Source organism: Amphiura filiformis, chromosome 12 (genome assembly GCF_039555335.1).
Source record: "Amphiura filiformis chromosome 12, Afil_fr2py, whole genome shotgun sequence".
NCBI lineage: Eukaryota > Metazoa > Echinodermata > Ophiuroidea > Amphilepidida > Amphiuridae > Amphiura > Amphiura filiformis.
The window spans coordinates 25,181,520-25,207,921 of NC_092639.1; the positions used below are offsets into that span (position 1 = coordinate 25,181,520).

Genomic DNA, 26,402 nt, shown 5'->3' on the forward strand with positions numbered 1-26,402 from the left:
TGTCGGCTTTTCATCCCAGCTAGATACACTTAAGTAAATATCATTAGATTTATAAAGTTAACTTCAAGGACTGTTAAATATCAATTTTTAATCATTTGCCATAAAATTTGTATATCGCGAATTTCAAAAATCAAAATTATTTGATATCAGAAGGACATTCTTCGTATTCAGAGTCCCAATGCAATGTCTGATGTGCTCTCATGTCCCACAAAAAATACTGTCCAAACGCTCATACCCACCCCTTATCTGACAGCTCATTGACAGCTCATTTAAGCAATTTTGAAACACATTTAAGTATAAATATTTTGCATTTGATGATTTGAAACATATGTTACTAATTACTTTGCACTCGGACAAAAAATTTAAAACACTAAAAATTCATCTTACATCTTGGTTATTGGAACACCGACAGGAAACAAATGTTACTGTTTTACCCAATATGCACCTACATAACACTTTGCACCACAACATACAGCAGCAAGAGGTATTTGTCAAGGTGTATGATGGATGAAGACCTTCACCTTATGTGGTAATCGATTTTTTTTCTTTATCCCATATGTGATGCAATCAAGCAAAATCAGTCAGAACTCGGAAATATTAAGTTTTGAGTTTCTTATAGGGTAGTAACCAGCTTATACAAAGCTGCATTTTGCAGAAAACCCCATTTAAATTGAACAATCAGTTCTAAAGATACGAGCAATTAAAGAATCTCCAAAACAAAAGGAAATGTTTCCTTCGTTTGGCTACATCTCAAAATCAATATTTCAAAGTTCCGACTGATTTTGCTTGATCGCATCATATATAATTTGATGTCTTTTATGATATGCAAACTTCACAGAAAGACACATGACAGGTTATGTCAAAGTTCTCCGCATATCAATTGAAAACGGGCCAGAGTATATCATACATTTCATATAAAATAACAGTACATTTATACACACTTTACATTTCTTACACATGACATGCTTTTGTCATGTGTAAAGAAATGTAAAGTGTGTATAAATGTACTGTTATTTTGTTACTTTGTATTTTGCAAGTAATTCAAATAAATATTATTATATTTTGTTGATTATATTCCAACAGTTTCTTATTTTAGCAGAAATTAGCACATTCTAGTTTGCAAAAAGTTCAATGATTCCCCGGCCCCCAACTCAACACAAAAGTTGACAACCATGAGAGTTATCAAATTGCGCAGAAAAGGGGTTATTTTTTGACCAGTAGCAAAGACCGCGAAATTGGCAAAATAGGGTGTATTTAATTTGCACTGTCCATGAAATTTGACAGTGAAATCAGCAAAATAGGGGTATTTAATTTGCACTGTCTGCAAAATTTGGATAAAAGGGGTACTTGAGAAAATCCAGAAATTTTATGTCAATATTTAGTGTATTTGATAAGGGGTGTTTGAAATCCTAATCATTGAAAAGGGGTATTTGTTTGTTTGTTTACCCAGGTTGGTCCGTGAGGAACACATGCTAATCCATGGAAAACCATGGACCGTTCCAAGCTCATACAAATGCACAAGCCTGGATAGCCAGTGTAGGCTAATATATGCATGCTGGCCTAGATAGCTTTGATAAACAAAGCAAGAAATGGAAGAAAATAGCTAGGAAAAAGAGAGAAGGCCACTCCCAAACACAATTGTACAATTTTACTCTTAGCCCTTACTTCGTGAGAAAGGAAACTGGAATTCCAATCTCAGGCCCCGATGCAAAGGCTTTGAATTCTGGTCATTAAAAAACTAAAAAAGGGGTTGTTTTTGGCCAAATTTTGTCCTCGATTTTGCATGAAAAAGGGGGGTAAATTTGATGAAAAATCATTGCAAAGGGGCCTTTGAAAGATTTGGTAACTCCCATGGTTGTCAACTTTTGTGTTGAGTTGGGGGCCGGGAATAATTCCTGGATTTGAGGTAGCTAGGACTTGGTACATACTTGACCTATATTTACACAGAATGTACATACAGATCACACATCGGGACCACAAACTAGTGAATATTGGACATTAGTCAGTTGGTGTGGTTTAGCTCGTAAGCGCTACATTTCATTGGTTCCCAGTATCGTCTACCGGGCGATATACGACAGTGGGCACGTCGTAGCAAAATGCGGTATAGTTGAGGCGTGTGTATGTAGCTCGTTATGCCTACTTGAATTGCAATTTAAGTTGTCAACAAGTTTCGCTCATTTTAGAATAAGGGGAGTTTTCATGACGGTAACTCAATTTGTGCTAAATAGTTTTTAGTTATTAAAATATTATTTAACTGACTAACAATAAGTGCGCCTGCATTCACTATACTCGAAACAATGGACTTGCCTCTCCTCTCTGCCACGATAGAGGCTCGGATAGTAAAATTGAAAATTCCTATTGTTTATTCTATATTCTTATTCAGTGGGAGTGGTCTAGTTCATAGACACATAATCTGATTGGACAGTCTCATGATTTGGGTGTCATCTATCAGGCCGTAGAAGACCCTACGTCATCACAAGTATTCATAACGCATAACACGCTTGTAGAGGTGCACATATGTAACGTATTGTATGCGCGGCAGAAGACGTAAATTTGTAAACAAGTTTTGTTCATTTTAGAACAACACTGAACAAGGGGAGTCTTGATGACGATAACTTAATTTTTGCTCAATGAAATAGTGTATAGTTATTAAAATAATATTTTACTGACTAAGAATGAGAATAAACAATAGGAATTTAGGTTTTTACTATCCTCAACCTCACGATAAATGACAGGCAGGTCCAATATTTTATCGTAGTGCACCGGCAAACCACATCCACTAAAAATGCCTCTAAATTGAAGTAACACGGTCATATACACTGCTACAATTCAAACAATCGTGTCCCTGAAGTTCTGTTGGCAATATTCATATAATATTCATAGGTCGAGTCCCATGGACTAATTTTTGTACAAATTAGTATAAACATGGATTAAAACACAAGGTACCTTAAAGTTGGCTGTGACATACACATACTTTTAATATGGAATTAAATATTTGAAGGAAAAAAAGTTTGTGGCAAAAAAGCTACATGCTATGCTTTTTGATTTTTTTAGTAAAAATGCTATGCGAAATGCAGGATTTCTTTTTTTTTAGTCCACTTTTTTTTTTTTTTTTTTTTTTTTGGGGGGCAATTTTTCTGACAACTAAAAATAATATGGTCCAAAATGGACTCAACGTGTAGGGCTTCAGAGCAAAAATGCAAAACTGATTTCACATAGCTATGCATGCCAATTTGAGAGACAACCTTTTTTTTTAGCTTGGCCTTATCCTTTGAATGTTATATACTGCGCCAAATCCTTACACTTGGAAAAAAAAAAAATCCTAAATTTAAAACTAAACCATATTTGGGTAAGATGTGTTATCTAGCCCCGCACATTATGACACCACGTTGAACCCAATGAGACAGCACAGTCTCTTCAGTCAAGCTTTATTCAAAGCAGTAAGTTTTTAATCCATTTTTTTCTTCTCTTCTTTTCACAACTTTTATTTCATTTTTCAGTTCTTAAGGGGGTACTACACCCATTGATTGTTATTTGCATTTTTTTGCATTTTGTGAAGAAATTACAAAAAAAAATTGGACAAAGTGGTTTGCAAGTTGAAGGGTCAAGTCTTCTCGTTTTATTTTTTTCATCTTTATCAATGTGGCTTACATGCTTTTAAAAGTAGAAGCCAAAAGGTGGTACATCACTGATGATTTAAATTCACTTCATTTTGAAAGCTTAATATCAACGGATTTCGTTAAAATTTTGGATATGTGTTGCTAACACGTTAGGGAAATAAAGTTGATATGTAAAATGGGAATAAGTGGTTCCTGATTTCTTTTATGACTTCATGAACTTGGTGCTCCACAACTATCAAAAAGGAACTGGTTAAAATGCTTCTATTTTCAATGTTGAGCTATATTTTGTATTTTTAACTTGCGACATTATTTCACTGAAACTTAATTAAGCCATAGGTAACAGGTTACCACAACCATACTACAGCAATGTTGAAAAAATTGTATTTCTTGTCACCTATACCACCATATTGGGTAGTTTTCCGTAAGCTTAGCTTTTGTGATTTTGGTAACTATTTTATATTTATTTGTGAAATCCATCTCAACTAGGCATTCTAAATTGTACTCACCATTTACATCCCAAGGTATATTAGTATATCCACCTTGCACTTCTCGATATATATCCAGTTAAAGACAGAATATCAAAATTATTCCTCATTATGATACATTTTGTATCACAGACTCACATGTGTATTCAAAATTGATGCTTAAATTTGACCTGAACCAATTGACCTATAACCTGACATACGGTGACCTAATAGCCTTTTCTTCTCCTAACAACACATCAATAACAACATCAATATCAAATTGACTAATGACTATGCATCTATTGTGTAAGTGTTTATTTAATTTATTCAGTGTTATATATTTTGCAAGCACCACTAGATTTTCTATAGAGAGTATAACAAAGGATTTAATGTATTCTATTCATGTACCCTACTTGAACATGTTGAAAAGAATAAATTATGGTTTGTTATGAAACACGCATCTGAGTTACCAGGATACGGTAAACAAAAAATATATAGGGCTAAAATGACTTACTATACAATGGTTTAAAAACACCTTTTTTATTTATTTTTTTATTTTTTTATATTTCACATGATCCGTGCATATATCGCCTCGCTATAAATGAAAAAATATTTTTTTAGACCAATCAAACCAATATATGGGTGTAGTACGCCCTTAAGTTAATTTTAATTTAAAGGAAAGGAAAACTGAAAGAAGGCACACATAAATGAGCCACCCACCAATGTCAAACCAGAAGTTTAGTCAGTGGATTTTTAATAGGCCAGTTTGTCACTTTTAAAACTGGACCCTCGTCTAATCAAATGCTTGTAGCTTCCTGTCCCATTGGATTCAATGGGGTGTCATAATGTGCAGGATTAGATAGTGCATCTATTAAAAAAGATAATTTACCCAAATTTGGTTTATTTTTCAAATTAGGATTCTTTTTCCAAGTGTAAGGATACTTTTTTGGTGCAGAATATATTGTTGATATGTTTATAAGCATGTCATATTGATTCAGTAATTATATGCCTGCTTTCCATCACAAATGACAGTTAAAATAACAACTTTATGTATGAACAGCACCTTTTCAAACTGTCTGGTATTTGTGGATAGCCATATTGAAAGTTATGTGTATGTCACGGCCTACACATGGTACAATTCATTGTAACATGTCATATATCATGTGATAAACTTGGAAGAGTATTCCATTTAGAGAACTATTCATGAACACAATTTACAGTATTTACAGAAATACAAAATCAATTCCTCTTAGGAATGTTATCAAGGTCAAAGAGAGATTTTGTTTTAAACACATGTACGTATAGTGTACATACACAGACAATGTTGGAAGAAACACCCATAGAAATTTATTTTTTTTATAAATTATTTCCGATTTGCAATAAGGCGTCTTTTTGGCACCCTTTTCTTGTGGTGGGCAATTAGGACTTAAAAGTTTTACTCAAGAACTCTAGCTTCAAATTTGCACACAATAGTTACATATTTGAGGCTAGAGTCCCAAGCTATCATTTTTCAGTAGATCAGCGTTGACATTTTTTGCAGCACAAGTTGAACATTTTGTTGATGTTTACATTAATTAGGTGATGGTTATTCTGATGAGTCAGTTGTATCTACAGCAAAGGTTGCCTATTTTGAACAGTCTACAATTGAGCTGAAATGTAATTTTAATGACATTTTTGATATGATCGCCTTGGTTTACTCCAAACTTCCATTGCTTTACACTGTGCCATGCTTCATCAATTCTAGATTTCGATAGCTTTGGAATCTAGCCTCGAATGTGAAGCTATCCATATCGATGAGCATATTCAAAGCTAGACTTGGCGAGTAATTTAACCTATTTGACACTCTAGGTTGAGTTAAAACAGAAGTCCATATTATTGGTCATGCAATTAGAAATAGCCTGTGCATGATCAACCATGATGAAGTTTCATTGATGTGCATATTTAAACTCTCTCAGTAAAGATGGGTGCAACGATGATAAGTCATCAAGGTCTACTGTTCCCTACAGGAGTCCACATACATGTAGGATGCGTGAGATTTTGAAGATGAAACTCATTTCCATTTAGGCTTCTCTATGAAACCATATTTTAAAAAAGCTTAATTTTTTTCTTTTTTCTTGGAAAATATTAGCCACCCTTGTCTTTGGACATTTCAGTATCCATTGCACAACAATAAGTTGTAAAATCATAGGTGATAGTATTAATAAATTACTTATAAATAATATTGATCATAATATAACTTAACACTAATAATATTCAATTAACAATTATACATGTAGTTCATTCCATTTCAGTTGGCTTGATTCCTTTTTGATTAAATACTGTACAACAAATACTATTTTAAGCCTTTCTTACAAAAATGGTTCTGTGCAATAAAAATACTTTTATGCTTTTAAAGCTGGGCTTTGTCCAACAAGCGAGAGGGCGCTTTACACTGACACTAAATTACAGGTCCGGAAGATTGGAGCACACTGAAATAAACAAAAACATTCTCAAATCTCATCTGATACCATTCAAGTAGCTTGAACACAGAACAAACAAGTTTGATTGCATACCAGTCTGAACCAATTGTGCAAAGGTGAAGCCATGTTCACAGCAGGGCTACTATAATGAAAGACAAAGATAAAGACAATTTATCGCGTCTGACGTCATCTGTCAATCAAACTCGAGCACGGGTTTGTTTACAAGTGTCGTGATGATGACTTGCTGAACGCGGATTTATAACCGGGCGCCTTATTGTTAATTTTGCACCTTTTGACATGCAAACCATCTCAAAAGTTAGGTATTTAAAGTAGGAAACTTTCTTTGGTGAAGGCACCATGTCCACAATGCCTAGAAAAGCTGCTTTTTGCCTTGTAAAAGTACATAATTTTTCGCCATTTGCTGCTATTCCTTTTTTAGATCGGTCTTCCTTTTACGCGCTGATTAACCTGTGTTAACCAATCAAGGATCGTAATTGACAGTGACATCAGACGCGATAAATTGTTTTTATCTCTGTCTTTAATTATAATGCCATGATTTGGGCTACTTGAAGATCCCAGAAAAGCTTGCAGTGACTTGTCAAGAATTGGGCTACTTTTGCAAATGTCTGGCAATAACAAAGTGTTTTATGACTATTTATTGATTATTCATCAAGTACCAGATGTTCATTCATTTAGTGTTCTTGCTCTAATTGGGTGATTTTAAACATCAATATATTACAATATTTAGAAAACATCATGTACATTTATATATTGCTATAATAGTGTCCAAACTACCTGTGCACATCTGCTGAAGAAGCATTTTGGTTGAGAGGCCTTGTCATTTGGTCAACCTACATGTACAAAAAAATAAATTTGGAAACTTATCAACATACTACTAGCATGAATCATATCAAGGCGATGTGTTCTACCCTTGCTATGAGCGCCTTGGCTGACTTCTTCAGCATATGGTCAACCTCACAGCTTAAACTAATTCAAGACATACATCATTTAATTTCCATGAGCATATTGGCTGGCATCTTTATCACGCAGATAACAATCAAAGCTGGAAACAAAGCCATCTCATCATTTTGTAGGAACGAAAGCACTGTGAGCTTCTTGTGTGAAAAGCCTGCTGGCCGACATGTATTTGATTATCCTCAAAGAGATTATACCAAAGAGTACCAACTGAAAATTGCCCTCTATGTAACACTATGGTAAATCTGCAATTTGGTTTGTCACTCATGAAGGGCAAATAGTGTAGCTCCGGTGTTTTTCTGCTAGAGCCCAAAATTTACAAAAATATGCACCTTTAAGCTTAGTTTGGCACAACACACACGCAAAACAAAAAACCACACACTTTGAATCAAATTTCGTCAGGCACAAAGCAAGGTAGGCCCGTAGCCAGGATCTTTTGTGCGGGGTGTTGATTTTGAAAAAGTGGACTTTTTTCCAAAGGGGGGAGGGGCAATTTTGTGAAAAGTGGACTTCCTTCCCTAAATATGGACATTTTTTTGACCCAAAAAGCTTTAAAAATCCCATTTTTTTGGGAAATTCTTACATTTTGGGACTTTTTGTATACTTTTGCAAATTTGGGGGGGGGGGGTGCATCGCACCCCTGGCTATGGATCTGTCCGGAGGTACACTACGTGCTCTCCATGTGCAAGAACAAACATGGCTGAGTTGGTACTCTGTGGTTCTACCTCATTGGGAGGTACATTATTTGCCCTCCATGAGCAACAAACAAACATGGCTGAGTTGGTACTCTGTGGTTTTACCTCATTAAATTACCCTCAAAGTTTGAAGTAATTCAAAGCAGAAACCATCATGAATTTCTCTATAAACAGTTCTGATTCCAAGAATGCAATGTGTGCTGCCCTCCCTATGAGTGTATTAGCTGACTACCTCATGGTTCTACCTCATTCGGAGGTACACTATTTGCCCTCCATGAGCAACAAACAAACATGGCTGAGTTGGTACTCTGTGGTTTTACCTCATTAAATTACCCTCAAAGTTTGAAGTAATTCAAAGCAGAAACCATCATGAATTTCTCTATAAACAGTTCTGAATCCAAGAATGCAATATGTGCTGCCCTCCCTATGAGTGTATTAGCTGAAGTTCCTAGTGTGTGGTTAACATCATAGCGTACTAACGTGATGTTGGGATTGTTGACCACTGGTGCTATCATGTTGTTCAACATCTCTATATAGGCCATACCTGAGGAGGTAATAATAAAAAAGATTTTATTATAAAACCCAGGTTTGTTTCAACGCTTACATCGCTGGCTGCTCTGGGAAAAGATTAAAAGAGCAAAGTTCATTTGGAAGATACATTTCCCAATTGTGCACATCCTACCCCAAATGGGCTGTAACTTTGGCAAAATACTTCTCATATTGCAAGGTAGTAAAAAATCAGTAAAATGGTTGGGAAATTCTTTGTTTCTATTGCTTTTTGAGAGGTTCAGTGGGTTTTTTTTGGCTAATATCCGAGTTTTTCAATTTTTTTTTTCACTTTCCATATCTATGATTAATTGCACTGACACAGGTTATTCCTACATTGTGTAAAAAGCAGTGATCAATTACAAATTTTTACTTCATCTTAATCCACAAATTCCAATAGATGTTAAAACATTAACAGTCATCAGGGAATGCCAAGTTGGTTCTAAAATTTACAATATCATGCACAATTCTTCAACTTTGGGGACTAACAAGTAACAACAGCCTCTCAGCGCCCACTCTTGATAATGTTATAGTACTTAAATCCTGCCTGGTAATGATATTCTACTCTGTACTTTGGTAACCTGCACTCTTCAATACATACCATAAATAGTTTTATCCTTAGTAGCCCCGCGACACATCTCAATCCTTGCTGAATGGATTGGTACATAACGGTCTTGTAGCGAGCCCACTAGTAGCACATTCTTAAATAATGATAACCCTGAAATCAAAGAATGATTAGGTAAGAACGGTGTTGAAGGGAGCTACTATAGTAATTCATTGAACAGAGATAAGCCCAAACAGAGAAAACATGATGGAAATCATGAGTAGAGAGAATGCAGATTCATAGATTCTGTAAAAGATTCCCATAAATTTAAGTTCAGCAAAAAAAGAGAGAATATATTTGCTTGTCCTCGTCCGACTAACCGTCCCAAACATAAAGCAAAGTGTACTGGTATTGATTGCTACAATTACTGTTGCACTAGCTATTAGTTAACAAAAAAATGTTGAAAAATACTGTGTTGTACCCCCTCGCTTGTCAGATTTTCGAAGCAAGGTGAAATTTGTTTGGAACAACCATGTCACAAATTCTCATTTGATCTGCCTGCTGTGAAACTTGGGGACATCTTTGTAATAATGTTTAACCAATGTATATTATAAACAGGGGCTGAACCTAGTAAGGAAGATTAGCATAAACTAAGTGTTTACATGCAGTGGCATAGCTAGTGGTTGTGGTGCCCAGGGCTAAGGATACATAATGCCCCTCCCAATTCTGAAACAATTTGCACAAATAGGGCTTAACAATAAAGTTGAATATCGGTCTTAAATTGATTTTTCAAATGATTATTTGTGCTGAAATGCATGTGAAGTGCACAAAAATTTTGACTTTCATCGCTTGGAGGGGCGCAGAATCAATGCTGAATAGGCCAATTCAACGCCCCTAAGGTGGCGCCCAGGGCACGTGCACTTCCCCTCACTATGCCACTGATGGTGCCTGCCCAAGTTGTACTCATTTTACCTTTTGCTTTACTGAGCTTGTAGAGGAATGTCTGTCTGATATCAGAGTTGTCTTTGAAAGCAAGCTGCAGTAAAGAGCTGGATTTCTTCCACTTCTGCATTAGCCACATTCCTGGGAAGAAAACAGGAAAAAAAATCACACTTGTGAAAACATGCTTAGTTTGAAACAATCTTATTATACACAATTCATGTTCATTACCTAATGTACAACCAAAATGCCGAAAGGTTGACATGCTTGAGGGGCGATCTGAGCGTCTTCAACATTTACATTTAAATCCCATTGAAATCCATCAATGCATGTCAGAGAAATCGTTAAAAAAAAATAAGGCAAGGGTTAACACACAGCATTTTAGCACACACACCCCTCCTCACAAACACAGCAAACAGAGTTCAAGTTCATTTTATAGTCTCCCCGTGTGAAATTAGCCAAAATGGTGTAAATTTGATCAACAAAAAACCTGAAAATTCTCCATCTGCATTTTTTTCTAAAACTAATATTAAAATCAAGGATGCACAGGCCAAATGAATGTACATACATACAAACAGCAGGGTATAATCACCTAGTCAATATGTTTGTCTACAAATGATATTCCAACACTATTAAAGAGGCATGGTCCGATTGTTAATGTTCTGCTTTCTATCTTAGATTGAGGTCTACTATATAAACAATATGTTTCCAAATTTTGAGTTGTATTGCTTCAGCGGTTTTGATATGAGAAGCAAAAACGTGTATAACAATGCCAATAAGATAGTGCACACTCTTCCGGTGTGGTAACCACAATTCACTGTTTCTATTCACACCATCTAAACAAAACATATCTTGGGCGTTAAACTTTACTGGGGTAATGAGAAAAATGTGAGCTTTCTTCTGATACCAAAATCTCTGTTTTGATGAAGAAAGGATCAAAGATCTAACCATGTTGGTAATGAACTGTTCTTCAATCCATCTGCAGCCCCACATGGAATGCAGTCCCACATCACATCCCATCCCAGGAATTGTGAAATGGGCCTGTTTCAAAATGGAGGTTAACAGCTATCCAAGTTAGACTAATTCCAATCAGCCGTCTACACTTCGCATGTACTGTGTATGCTTCAGTAGTGACGACTGATTATCTTACAGCCAATATCATGACGGACTTCTGAAAACTATTCAATGCGACTTTGGTTGTGCGTCCGAAGCGACTGACTAGCGGCGCCTGTACCGCCTCGCTGTACCGCGCCGCTGTGACAAGATCGCTCTGAACTTCTAAAAACAACAAACTCGGTCAAAAGGTCAATTTGGACACAACTGCGCATGCTCTATGCCACAGGAATCCTGTTGCAAAATCCGTCACTTTTTTTCCACGTAGTTTTCTCAGTCGTCAATCCAGACGGTTGACGACTGAGGGCAGCAGTCTATATCCAAGTGCCAACCTGTCAGCATTTATCATAATGATAAAAGCTGCTAATGCCTTGATATGTCTTGACATAAAATATTAAAATATGCTTTCCTACCTGTATTAACCAATGCGCTTGTGTTATAGAGTTGCCCTAGATGAGGTCCTGATAATGAGAGGAATGTATAGAGTTTGTCCAGCCATGGCTCCAGCTCAGGACGGGCTAACACTGACCTGATGATGATGTTGCCCAGAGAATGACCGATGAAACTGAAACAAAGGAACAAATCATAAAGTTAATATTTATTATCAAGCACTAGATACATCTAAAAAGGACACACAAATGGACTTTTCCAGTTGAAATCCATACACCCCATGGAAGACATGACCTTAACCTCAACACAGGGGTGTGTATTTTCAAATTTAGTCACATCTTCAGGTAACCTCATATGAAACTCACACTCCCTGTTTGGGATATTAAAGTCATGTCTTCCATAAGGGTGTATGGATTTCAACTGGAATGCCCAATGAGAGTCTGCTTCAGGTCAACCCCAAGTTTTTTTTGCATTGAATTTGTATCCATCTTGAAATCATTAATAGAGTATGACATGAACACAAATTATCACTTTGCATATTAAAAACACAAACATTTTGGGTTTTTTTTGTAAGTCAACCATGAATGATCCCAGCATTTAACTCTAGTTCCAGGGACACTCCAAATCCGAATAATAAAAAAAAAAAACTTTTAAGATTTTTTTTTTTTGGTTGCAATTTCGGTACCCAATTACTGCAAATTTGGTACTTTCGATTCCCTGCCCGAAAAATGCGGCGGTACTAGGGTACAAATTTAACCGAAAATGCATGCCTTACTTCTGTATATGAAACAAGTAGGATAGTCTTTGTTGAACAGGTCTCATTTTATCATGTGACAGGATTATATCTGAAATACCATCTACACAGTAAATACTATCTTACGAATTGAATACTATTGCTGTTGTTGTGAGTCCTTATAAGAAACTTCAAATCAATTTCAAAATCATTTAACAGCTTTCAGGGTTGTGATATTAGTGCTGGTTGTTTATATTGAAATGTTCATATCCCAACATACCTGCCAACCCCAGAAACCCCAAAAGTGGAACACATATTGCGAGGGAGCACTTGTGCGACTGAGCACGTAACGGCGGGGGTCCAGGGTTTTTCTCCTGGGTTTTAGGGTTTTGAATAGGCAAAAATCACATATTTTGGGGGCATATTTGGAACAATTGTTTTTATTGAAATGTTCATATTTCAAGCACAATAATACTACATTTTAAGGGTACTGAAATATTCTGTATGTTCAGTCAAATTTAGTGCCAGTCAGGAAGGCTGCCTGTTGTTAGCACAACGCTAGCTGTGGCTAACCGGCATATTAGTGGCCTCCCAAAGAGCTGTAAGCTCTCATGCTCATCTCACCTTATTCTTTTTGGTCTTACTCTGAAGATATCTATGTACATAAGGATTTCCTGTACCAGTCTTTCAGTCATCGTTTCAAAATCAGCAAATGTATCACCCTGTAATATGAAACATAAATAAGGATAACTGCATTGTCAAAATAATGGTGTAAGTAACCTATCCAATGCTTCCGCTTACAAGTGATTAGCAAGATTGGAAAGACCCTGCACTAACCGCTGTCTTTTTAATTGGGAGAGCTTTATGCATGGTTGTAAATGATACCAGCATATATTTTTACACCATAATAGGTGATGCAACTTTTTAAATCCAAATTACACCAAATTTCATTTAATCCTTATATTTTCGATCTCTCCACTCTCTTTTTAAACAAGTGCAGTATCATACTGTACCAAAAACATTCTCCAGATGTTCACATCAATTTTATTACCGTAACCACCTGGGTATAAGCCCACCTTCGGATATAAGCCCACCCCCTATTTTTCAAAACATTCTGGGAACAAGGGTGCACTCAGGTATAAGCCCAGTACTAAATTTTGGCCAATTAAATCAAATCAATGCTTTGCTCTCATATTTAAGAATAAATATAAAAAATATCAGTTGATAATTAACATTCCACACTTTTAAGAAATTGACATAAAAGATAAAAATTACTGGTACATTGGGCATATACAAATCGGGGGTGATTGTTCTTTTTTTTTTAATTCAAGCACTAGCCCTTCCCCGGTAAGTGAAATCTGCCATCTAGGGAGGTGGGCTTATACCCGAGTGATTACGGTACTTTGAAATTGTGTTAAAAAGTGTGAATACTAAAACAAGTGCTCAGATTCATGAGACATCTCAATTGTAGAACTTGAATATACAGTGGAAACTCGTTAATACGAGATCGCTTAATGCGAGAAACCGCTTACTACGAACAGAAACTTGTGGTCCCGATTTTCCCCTATTATTTACTGTACAAAATAAACTGTTTAATACGAGGTAAATAACACGAAATCCGCATAATCCGAGCACTTGCTGTCAGTCAAAGCTTTTGTTTTCTATTGTTTTTATGATGGATAAAACGAGCTAATTTCCCAAGGTAAATTTATGATGTAAATCATGTGAAAAGTTGACAAAATACTCGCTCGAGACATCACTTTTACGGCAAATGAGGATTCCCTTTCCTATTTTTAGATGTTATAAAATCAAGTCATGACGAAATTTGCCATATAAGGCCAATTATTGCTGATGACATGTCAGATTAGCCAATCGCAAACGCGGAAGTCCGTCCTTGGGATCGAAAGTGGGAAACCCTTCAAGGCATGTTTACTAGCTGCTGGAAGAAGGGAAATCCCGATATCGCCCAGTATAATTGTTTACAATAATCAGCTTCAGAAAATCATCTGAATTTCATCAGAAAGCTGTGAGAAAAATGCCTCTTACCGAAAATCAAAAACAATTATTAGCCTATCATACCGATTGAGGGAATTTCAAATTGTGACATTGCTCGGAGGCTGCAAATCTAGTATAAAATAATGAGGACGGCTATGCAGACTCGACCAGTGAAGTTTTGCTTGTACAGCCCACTGAGCCGACTTTAGGCTTAAACACATGCAGTCTTCCGATACATATTTTGTACTTGACTTTTAAAACGAACTCCGCTTAATACGAGCTAAACATGCCGACCCCGGCGATCTCGTATTAACGAGTTTCCACTGTATTAAGCCTACACTTAATATATTTTGTAACTTATTGTTCTGAATTTGATTGACAGCTCTCTATTGTGGACTTGTATTTGCTTGATAACTCTTATGTAAGAAATGGAACAAATACCAAAAGGTATTGTTTTACACTGAGGCAGACTACCAATGATTTGCACTGATTGAGCCAAAGTTTGACTTTGAATTCATCCATTTTGGGTGTAGCTAAGTGCCATTATTATTTGCATTCTTTAAAATACTCATCTTGATTTTGGTTTTACAAATAAGATCTTTTTTCGTAATATTGATTGCCTGCATTGACTGAATTTCACAATTCCTTTGCACTATACACCTTACCTGGTTGCTTTCTGACATCAGAAAATCAAATCGTTCTCCTGGCAACCCAAGCTCAATATAGGTCTTCAGCAGTCTTAAGTCAGCTCTGTTTCCATCTAACCCATGCACACAGATAACAAGATGAACTTCAACCCCTAGCTCTTCTTCTTCCAGGTCAGGTGGAAGCTGAGGTATGCTGAAGTAGGGCTGCGTTGAGGCTTTCCAAGGAAGGTCACTGTACAATTGACCTGTGAACTTCAGTTTCTGTTCAAATTCTTGTTTGGCTAAGGCAAAGTTACTGCAATAGAAAAATTAGGGAATAAAGTTTGAGGAAAAAAAAAGGAAAGTGCAGGTGATTTATAGTATGCTGATATGCTCACACATAGGCATAAACCCACAGGCCTTGACACCATAGATTAATAAACACATAGATTGGACTGTTCCATGCCTGCCTGTGCCCTCTAAATGTACTTGAATTCAGCCGACACCTATACAACGTTCAGACCTGGCGACATCGTTTATCATATGCGCAAGGTTTCTTTTGTGTACGCTCGCGCTATTCGCGCTATTTTTGAGTTCGCTCACGCAAACCTGACCTAGTGTCGACCCCCATAAGCAGCATATGCTTGGCACATTTTACATGAATTTGCTGACCACTGTGGCCCAAGACACACCATGTAAATCATTTAGCAAAAATCAGGGACTTGCAGCGAGGAAGTACAAGCCATATTACAAACCACAATACACAATCAAGATCAGCTCTCCCGAGTTCTCATATGGGTACCTAAGACAATAAAGCAGTTAGTTCCTTGCCCAGGGGAATTTCAAGTTAGCTCAATTAGCTCAGAGAACAAACAGGGACTGTGCTAGGGCTCAAGCCTGCATCGCCTAATACCAATGCCTTACCGATTGGCCTAACCTGACTGCTGAATAAAGAGGTAACTTTCAATTCAAACACCTGTGAAGTACACAACTGCCACCTTTTCCTTTTGTATTGACGTTCATCTCCATCCATCAATGTTAAAATTGAATTTTTTAGCAGCTGACTAGTCAGCACCATTGACAGCAATGACTATGACCAACTATATCTGGGGGTCAAAATCTGGAGATTTAAAGTTCAAGGAAACCCGAGTGCCAAAAATCCCTGAATCAACTCATTCATGCATGTTTATTTATTTATTTATTTTTTATTTATTTATTAGACTTCATCACTTGTACATACATGTATAACAATATTGCACATCAAAATTTTGAAAAATATAATATAAAAGCTTTTTTTTAAAAACAACATGCTAAAAGACCAGCAAATAGGCTGGGATAAACAGGTGTAAATTCACCTCTAGAACCATCCCACCTAGGAAAAAACCTAAATAATTTGGAAAAAAGAATGGAAAGCCAGGGGCAAGACCTTAAATGGGCCTACAATTTGGGCATCTGCAAGTGGAAAACCAAGTGCAGGTATCAGAAGGAACAAATTTGGAATAAAATTGAGACTTCAAAAAATCCAGAGCTTGAAATTTGAAAGAAGAAATGGAATTGGATAATCTGGTTTCCAGAGGCAGCTGGTTCCACAAGGGAACAATGCGGTTGAAGTATGATTGTTTGTGGGATTCAATAATGGATGATGCAAGTAACATAATAGGCCTATACATTAACTACAAACTGGAAGTAGACCAATTTCAAATGCAAACCAATTTGTAGTGTACATTTAGCCCCTATTAAGCTTACTTGCAGGTTCCGCCATTATGCACTATGTGCGGGGAGAGCCTCGAACTGGCAGCATACATGAAAGGAAGAATTATGTAACCTTACACAGAACGTTATGACTAGTTCAATTCCCATTCATGTATGCTGCCAGTTCGAGGCTCTCCCGCACATAGTGCATAATGGCGAACCGTGCAAGTAGCTAATAACGGTTTCTGAGGACACAAGAAATAGCCGACATCCTTAAGCCATAGTCATTACAGCTATAGTCATGACTATGAATATAATAGTCGACATAGCCATGCAGCCCCATATGGGCTTTGTTACCCCTAGGAAATCTATCACAGCAAGTGCATCCAGGATGATCACCTAATTTGATATATTGAACTGAGGAAACCATTCATCATTGAAAATGTTCTCCAAAAGATAATATGAAGGTGTACTTCTTGTAGTACCCACCAACATACAAAACATGTTAACCAATTATGTGACGCATACTATTACACCGCTTACCTCTGATCTGGGCTTTCCCCCAGATTATCCCCTGGTCTCGCTATCTGCGTACTCTCTCCTACGGCTGTCGCGTATGACTCCCCAGTACAAGCTCTCGGTTGGTTAGTCAATGCAGGCTTTACTATACAAGGCTCAGCTCCTTGACTACCCATCCCAGATTTAGCATGTATGAACGAGAAGCACCCCATACACGTCATGATAGTAGACGGAACAGTCGGGAAGGACTGAGATGAATTGCACTCACACGTCTTGCGAGTCGGCCTTGGCTCAAAAACTTCAGTCCTAGGACTTGGTAACGTTCTATCAAATGGGGCATCACTATGTGCCATACAGGCAGCATTAGTGATTGAGGGTTGTACAGTTTCATTCATTTCACAATGTTCAACTTCTTCAGCCTCATCTTTGTTCATATTGTCCGATTCTTTGCTTCTGTTCATCTCCATGTGTAGTCTCAGCTTGTGTTCATTGATAGTGACTTGGATGTCGTGGAGATCAGGCAGGCCGTTCATGGCATCTGGAGGAAGACCCTGCTGTAAGAGGATTTCGGTTGAGGTTTCAAATTCACCTGCAGTTGAAGTGTTCCCTTAAAATTTATAGAAAGAAACAAAAAACGATAGCGTGGTTATTTTAATATGTGATTTATAAACATGGTTTAGAATATTCGCAACACACAATTGGAATGCTCTCACATACAGCGATGCCTTTGATGTCTCTATCAAACTGCAAGCAACATGAGGCATAGCTAGAAGCACAAGGAAATTTAAAATAAGCATGGGACAAGGACAAAATCCGCCACAAGACCTTAACAGAAATATTGGACAAAGCTAAAAACTCTGTGGCTAATATTTCTTATAATTTTATAATTTATGTATTTCTTAATTTTGGACAGCAAACAAAATTTTTCTTCAAATCCTGAGATTTCACAAGCAGCAGCTTCTTGGAGTCACCCCCATTTCCCCACTGCTTTTGAATCCCCTGTCTGTGGAATTTTACTTACAAAATACATGCTTCCAACTCTTAACACTATTCTGAAATCCCATACTGACAAAGCTTACAATTACCTTTGGCACTGTCCACTAGATTGAATTGTATATCATCCGTCTTGACCGCTCTCTTCATCTGTTATATCCTCCGATGGATCATGATCAGTTAACAATTCCAGGTGACCTTTCATACTACCCACAGTCTCTTCGTCCGACACAAGCAAGCCAGCAGCCTTTTCCGATCCTTCCTCCACACTGCTGCCTAGAATCTTGGTATCTATATCTGATGGAAGACATTCATTATCCAAGTCTCCATTGGTGTCAAAGTTCCCTGAGATACAGCAATTGACGACCATTTGGGTGGCAAAGCTTTCCAGCGAGTTGCAACGTTTGGGTGGATCCGCTATCCTGTTAACCGGTGCGGACATCGCCCTCGTTGCCTGATATTTGTGCTGCTTTTCATCACCTGTTAATGAATCTGCTATACTCACTGTGTCCTCCTTCGTATCATCTACTGCCGAGGTTACCGTTACTAAACTTGGCATAGAGGCTGAATTACTAACGGTAACCGAACTGGCTGAATACTTCGTTGCCTCGTACGGTGCCCGTCTATTGGAAACTTCACTAGCTTCTCCCCCGCGATTGGAATGTGATCCAAACGCCTTCTTGTGCGGTCTGGATTTACCAGTTCGTAATGACTTCAAGGCACCAAATTTAGATTTGTGTTTACTAGGTTTGGAGTCTGATGAGGCAACGCTAGATGAGTCGTAATCAGCCTCTGGGCTTGAAGTGTCTACAATACCACATGGTGATATCATGGAACTGGGTCGACCACTAGAACAATGAGTTAACTCCTTGATTGACATTGCTATTTCATCCATGCTCAGCTTAGGAACTACAAAGCAATAATGGTAGATGAGAAAATATTTATTGCAAATGATTTGTATTGTAAAGAGTTTAAAAGCACCATCAAAATTCAACATAAGATCAAGATAATTTGTAGATTAATAGTAAAACAAGTCATAAACTATACATTCTGGACATTTCAAGAGTATCCAATGTTGTATTTGGAAGAGGCAGGCTTTTAAGAGTTCTCGGCTTTTCAATAAACATCACAATTGATGGGTACCAATCATTTTGATACATCCTGTATGATTAAAAATAATGTATTTAGGAAAGAATTGAGACATTCCTTATCATATAACAACAAATACTTCAGTTGCTCTTTCACTGATATTTCAAATCAAATAGGTTGATTATGCAGGATTCTTTTCAAATGGAAGGGCCAACTGACATGGCCAAAGTCCCTTCCAGAACCCACTAGTGATCCACTCTTTGTATTGTTACCAATGAGGTAGAATCAAAGAGAACTGACTCCTCCATGTTTGTGTGTCACTCATGGCAGGCAAAATAGCGTACCTCTGGATTATTTCGCTATGCAACCGGCAAACTTTCGAGTTTGAGATCCCCATGATCAGAATGGTGAAGCTAAATGCATGTTTCCGAATTCTTTGCTATGATTTTTTGGAGTAAAAACATCAAACAAAGTTGATTTTTTTGTACCCAAAAATATCACACATTATTATGACAGTTTAAATATTATAAGGACAAGTAAAATGTATACTTAGGTTGTCCACGGGATAACCACCATTTTGTCCTTACTTCAGAAACTGTTTGCAAGGTTACAGTCAGATGAACTTCATTCCTACCTGTTTCAGGAACAACAGATTCTAAGTATCGGTCTTCTACAATAATAGGGATTGTGTCTGGATCACCATCCGTCTCTCCACACTCCACTGGCAATGAAGGTAGTAGGGTATAATAGGACGAATTCCGCACGGCTTGTGCTATATAATGGTAACCTTGACAACTGAGTTCACGAAATTCTAACGCTGCTGCCTTGGGATTGTCAATTGTGAAGAAACCCTCTGCAAAACGTTGGATCTATTAAAACAATAATGGAACAGAACAATACAGATAAGGCGGTGAAAAAACAAAAACCTTTCTATGGACAGACAGAAAGAATCAGCTATTTTCAATTTCATACAGCTGAAATAAAACCAAAACATCCCCAAAATGTACCATCGGGGTCTGTTGGGCCCGTAGAACAGGGTTTTTTCGCTGGCCTAAAAGCTGAATTTAGCTGAACTATCAGTGGGAACAAAGTTAACCCATGTGCACATTAAAAAGAGTTATGATGGCTTCTTTGTAGGAGTAACCACTTTGTCAGACCAGTTATTACTTTTGGGACAATATTAAATAGGGGCAAATATTAAACAGCCAAACATTACAGGTTATCATTTTGTAGGCCTATCACTCTGCACCACTGGAGTTAAATAGTTTTACTACATACCTTCATAAGATATAGCAGTTAAATATTTAAATATACCTATTAATGTGCATGCACCATCTGAAGTTGGCAGAAAAATAAGTTGGGATACCACAGTTTTAGGGGTATATAAGACTGAAAATGTGGTGAAACATTGTTGAAGGGTTTGAGGGGAAGTTTGAGTGGGAAGATTTCTTCAAAATATCTATCAGAAAACATACACATTTTGATATACAGAAATTTTGGAGGATTTGAACATAAACGTAAGGTCGGGAGTTGGGTATATTTTACGAGAGCCCTCCGGCCAAATCAGGAGGGTTGGCATCTCTGGGTATAGGAAGAGTTGTTAAAAACATGACAACTTCCCTTTAAAGCATATATGTAGCAATACTTCCCAAGAGTTGAATTGTACTATAAATACATTTAAAAATACTTGATGGCATGGGTAATAATAATAATAGCAGTAAGTAGACTCTGTCCCTTAACAACATTGTGTTCATACACAACAATCTCCCCTATTGTAGAATTGTAACTACTCCGCTACGCATCTTACCCTTGCATGGTGATACTGGTCTCGTAAATGTCTTGTGATGAGTAGATTTTGTGACATCACCTCTAAAAATTGTGTCCATATAAGGCAAATCTCTCCCGATAGTTGCGTAATACTTGTGTTTACTGTCTCTAGTACATCATCTTGGTTTGATAGTGCCTGTAATGACATCAAATTCAACAATTTAAAACAATCTGACTAAAATATTGAATTCAACTTTGTGTCCAATTGAATTTTAAAGTAACTTTAAGGTATAGAGATAGAGGTGCCCCTGAATCCATATTTTCATGAGCATGAGCTTGTCGTGGGAGCTAGTCAATAACAGGCATGAGAATGATCATCCATGAAAAACCCTGAAATGTTGAAAAAAAAAACCTGAAAAAGTGTGTGAAATTGGGCTAAAAAGGCCAAAACAGGCTGAAATTAAAAAAGAAAGTGCGGAAAATTTGGACCAAAAAAAAAAGAGCCAAAATTCAGGTCTAAACCTGAGAATTCTCATGCCTGCCATAACAATTACATAACAAGTTATTTGTAATTTCAGGAAGGTCCTTGATCACAGGAAAACAAAACTGATCTTGGACAATGACAAGACTTGATATAGATCCAACGCGAGACAAATATAATATTCTCATCAAAACCAAGGAAACAAACAAATCAAGTGTACTATCATCTGACCATCCAAAGAAATTCATGGCTAACATCCAGCTGACATTACAGGCTCACAAAAGTGCTCATTGATGAAAGTGATTCCTAAGTGTTGATGTCTGAACCAAAATGAAATCTACATACCTGTAGGCATTCACACATTGCTTCTAGCCTTTCTTGTTGGTCGGAATTTTCTATGAAAAAAACAAAACATTTAAAACAATTTATCTACTTACATCTACTGTTACAATTGTAAAGCAGCATAATTCAGTAACAATAGTTTCTGTTCTGTGGGGTAAACTCAAGGGTTGTTATCAGGTTTTGGATTGGAAGGTTTTATCAAACATTTTCAAAATTCACAGCTGTGTTGAATTTAAATATTGCTCTTTCGTAATAGTTTTTGTGCAGTATTGAAAACAAGCACTTGTTGTCACCTTTTGGCTTTCACTAAAACACCACAATACCTAATGAAACAGGGATATAATCTTTTGAACTTGTTAATTCTTTGACAAACAAACTCTTATCTGATATGGGTTGAGTGAGACTTGTAATTATGATCACATGTATTAAATTATAAAGCACAAAAACAGTGAGGGAGTTAGGGTTAAGGTTACAGTTATAATCTTTAGAAACAATCAGATAAAAATAATACTAACTAGCCAGAGACGTAACAAAGCCATTATGATTAGGGTTAGGTTTAGGATTAAAAGAATTAAGGCTAGGGGCTGAACTATAGAAAATATTAAGGTGATGACCACTATTCTCTGTTAACAACCTCTAGTTGGGATACAGAGATGATGCAGAATGTGCTTGTCAGGTCTGTGCAGATCACAGTTATTTTTTGTCTGTATGACAACAGTGCACTGCACATGACAACCACACTAGTGTACCACTCCACATCTTAACTAAAAGTCATATTTCATTAGCTTACCTAGTTGAAATTGTTGTGCTTGAGGCAGGCAGTTGGTTAGATAATTGAAACTAGAGCAAAGCGCCCTCCGTGCTCGTAGCAAGATAGTACACATGCTGCGATAGAGTTGATAAGCATGGGCAAGACGCTGTGCAATAGCATACTTGTCATTCTGAAGAGCAATACACAATTTAGCCATATTATGTTAAGTTGTTATCATTGTGTAGTTTTATCATAAAATAGAGAAAGATCCATTAATTATGGAAGTAAACGATTAGGGATTCAATCATGTTTCACCGTTGTTCATGCGTTCATACGATGCGCCCGCGTCGTCTGAGTGGCTTACTTCACGCCCGAGCTAAGTAAACCACGCAGACGTGCAGGACGCGAGTTGTTAATCAGTGATGAACAATGGTGAAACATGATTGAATCCCTTTCAACAACGAAACAAGATAAAGGTGTCTAATTCACATGATTCTTTCATTCGGAATATCCGTTTGTCATTACCACTCAACCTTACAAAATCGTGGTATTTCTCTGTTGATAAAAGCAATAAAACTAATATTTAGCTGCCACCGCCAACATAAAATAAAATGTTTACGCATACGTTCCAGGCATGGCGAATTTTACGCGCTCATGCATAACGCTTACAACCTTGCGTTCGCGTATACGCTACTGGACTGTGGATTCATCATGGGTTAACAACCTTTGGCTCCTGTATAAAGGTATAGAGGGTATCCGTGTTATTTAAGCTGCATATCCTATCAATGACTGCTATACCTTGTTTAAGACTTTCAAAAGAAGTACCTGCATGTGCAACCATGACTGTTTCAAACTAACCTGCCAAAGTCAAGCAGGTAACTCCAAGGTCGTGCATTGAATTAGTTTGAATGAGATATACTACAGGAACCAGCGCCTTTTGTTAGAAGTCACACATGAGTGAAGTGGATAACCTCTATAGGAAGAGTTGTTGAATTTACAAATGAAACACAGTAAAAATGTTGTTTATAGCACCCAATTTGATGAGACAGGTGCCCTGTTCAATTCATAGCAAATCAATACTATACTGATTTCATGTTTGTTTGGTCCAGTGCATTCACATTCATGACATCCACTCTGACAATGAATGGAATTTGTCCAGCGTGACTTCACAGGGCGTCACCCTAGCTGGAATATACATGTATTATAGAATAATTGTGAAGAAATAATAACGATAATATCAGTCTCTTACCTGATTTGTGGAGTTTGGTCCTTTGGCCTGCAAACCAAATATGACAGCCTCTAAAGTAGGAGTAGGTTGCCTCGTAGGAGAGTTGGAAAATCTTCCTAGCCACCCAGATTTGACTGGTTTTGGAACACTGGATTAAAATATATAAATATGGGGAATGTATAGGCCTAAATATTAGTATTTCTATGCAAAATTAGGTTCCCCTGTTCCACAATTTCTATTTCAAATGGCGTCACCCATTCGGGTAACCCCATTTAAAATTCACACTCCCTGTGTGTAAGATCAAGGTCATGTCTTCCATAGAGGGTATATGGATTTCAACTGGAATAACCAAATGCAGTGAACTAGATCATGATCATAGACTAATTATAACTACACATGATCCACCAAAGTCCAGCATCATCTGTTAATGAGGGCCAATCATACCATGAAGTGTGCATACAAAATTGCTCTGTTTTGCACCTATGATGTATTTTTCAAAGCGCAGTCTTGACATTTCTCATAAATGCATAGGCACCATAGAACTAAATCCTTTATACAGCTCTATAATAGGCAGGCTGTGTGTGTGATTTGATAGACACAGGCAAATATAATAATGCAAGATTCTCATTGCATATAAAGCAAGGGACTTTGCCTGTTGGTGTGCTATCTGTACCTTTTTAATGTATGAATGACATCATGAACAGTCCATATCACAAGCCTAGGCACTGGCTACATGTACCTGAATATCCTCTTCGTTATTCATCAAGTCGGACACCTACATGTATTATTATTATTATCAACTAACATGTACATGTACAATAATGTAACAGAGCCCGATAAATTATCTTAAAGAAACAGTAATAGCATTCAAATAGCTCTCCTTCAGCCATTCTGAGCTCCATTACTGTATTCGACATAAAGCATTACCATCTCGCTCATATTATCACCACAAGCCATTATACATAGAACACAAAAATGCATGCTCTTTAAGGGATCTGGAATGAGCATTTTGACAGTATTTTTTGTGGGACATGAGAGCACACCAGACATATCGAAATGCATTCTGAATACGAAGAATGTCTTTCTGATGAGTGATATCAAATAATTTTCATTTTTTGAAATTCACGATATAATACAAATTTTATGACAAATTATTAAAATTTGATATTTTTCCCATTTTTGATATATAACAGTCCTCAAAGTAAATTTTATAAATCTAATGATATATTCTTAAAGTGTATGTAGCTGGGAGGAAAAGCCGACGATCAATTGAAAATTTTGACCATTCATATTGAAGATATGGATTTTTTCCCCCAAAAGACCTAATTTTGTTTGGTGTTTTGGGAAAAAATCCATATACTGAAAGATCAAAATTTTCAATTGATCGTCGAGTTATCCACCTACATACACTTTAAAATATAAATCATCAGATTTATAAAGTTTACTTTAGTACTGTTAAATATCAAAATATCAATTTTAATCATTTGCCATAAAATGTGTATTACATTACGAATTTCAAAAAATCAAAATTATTTGATATCAGAAAGACATTCTTCGTATTCAGAATGCAATTCAATATGTCTGGTGATATCTGGTGTGTCTTTCTGATATCAAATAATTTTCATTTTTGAAATTCACGATATAATACAAATTTTATGACAAATTATTAAAATTTGATATTTTTTCCCATTTTGATATATAACAGTCCTCAAGTAAATTTTATAAATCTAATGATATATTCTTAAAGTGTATGTAGCTGGGAGGAAAAGCCGACGATCAAATATCAATTTTTAATCATTTGCCATAAAATGTGTATTACATTACGAATTTCAAAAAATCAAAATTATTTGATATCAGAAGGACATTCTTCGTATTCAGAATGCAATTCAATATGTCTGATGTGATCTAATGTCCCACAATAAATACTGTCCAAACGTTCATACCCCATCCCTTTTAGCAAATCTAAGTTTGTCCAGCACATGGCAAAATAATCCAGAGGTACACTACACCTATTTGCAAACACCTTGCACACTGCCCAATTTGGCGCAGTTTATGCCGTAAACATGAAGTCGGTTCCAATTAGCTATTTGAAATCATCACATCAGTAGCTCAATCTGCGTAGCATCGAGTGACGCAGGCGTGACCTAGTTCTTTTTACTGGCCAGTGCGAAAGGTCTTTGCAAAATAGTGTATTTTAACGCACAGTCCCGACTCTGTAACATAACATGTTTGGATACCACTTACCTAAAAGTAGCTTGATTCAAGCCAAGCAATGTCCCATGTACTGTCATAGACAATGCTGAAAGATGGAAATAATCAAACATGACCGGTACATGACAATGTAAATCTGGCGTCCTGTTGAAATGTAACTTGAGTGTCCGAGAACTTGCTAGCTCCAAAACTTCTGGTGTTGATAGACTGGAGGAAGGATAAAACCATGG

General features: G+C 36.9%; 1 protein-coding gene across 1 annotated transcript in view; it reads right to left on the reverse strand.

The window, feature by feature from the left end:
* Positions 1–5,972: 5,972 nt before the first annotated feature.
* LOC140166725 (protein FAM135A-like) overlaps positions 5,973–26,402 on the reverse strand; it is a 60,614-nt gene continuing 40,184 nt past the window's right edge. Inside the window, exons 6-19 of the mRNA XM_072190224.1 lie at positions 26,206–26,379; positions 23,983–24,109; positions 22,773–22,923; positions 21,986–22,035; positions 21,200–21,355; positions 20,027–20,261; positions 18,430–19,212; positions 17,335–17,917; positions 15,139–15,415; positions 13,103–13,200; positions 11,769–11,920; positions 10,276–10,386; positions 9,361–9,477; positions 5,973–8,757 (exon numbers count right to left, since the gene is read on the reverse strand). Coding sequence (XP_072046325.1) covers positions 8,549–8,757; positions 9,361–9,477; positions 10,276–10,386; positions 11,769–11,920; positions 13,103–13,200; positions 15,139–15,415; positions 17,335–17,917; positions 18,430–19,212; positions 20,027–20,261; positions 21,200–21,355; positions 21,986–22,035; positions 22,773–22,923; positions 23,983–24,109; positions 26,206–26,379 — 3,223 coding nt within the window. The 3' untranslated portion in view covers positions 5,973–8,548. The remainder of the gene's footprint in view (positions 8,758–9,360; positions 9,478–10,275; positions 10,387–11,768; positions 11,921–13,102; positions 13,201–15,138; positions 15,416–17,334; positions 17,918–18,429; positions 19,213–20,026; positions 20,262–21,199; positions 21,356–21,985; positions 22,036–22,772; positions 22,924–23,982; positions 24,110–26,205; positions 26,380–26,402) is intronic.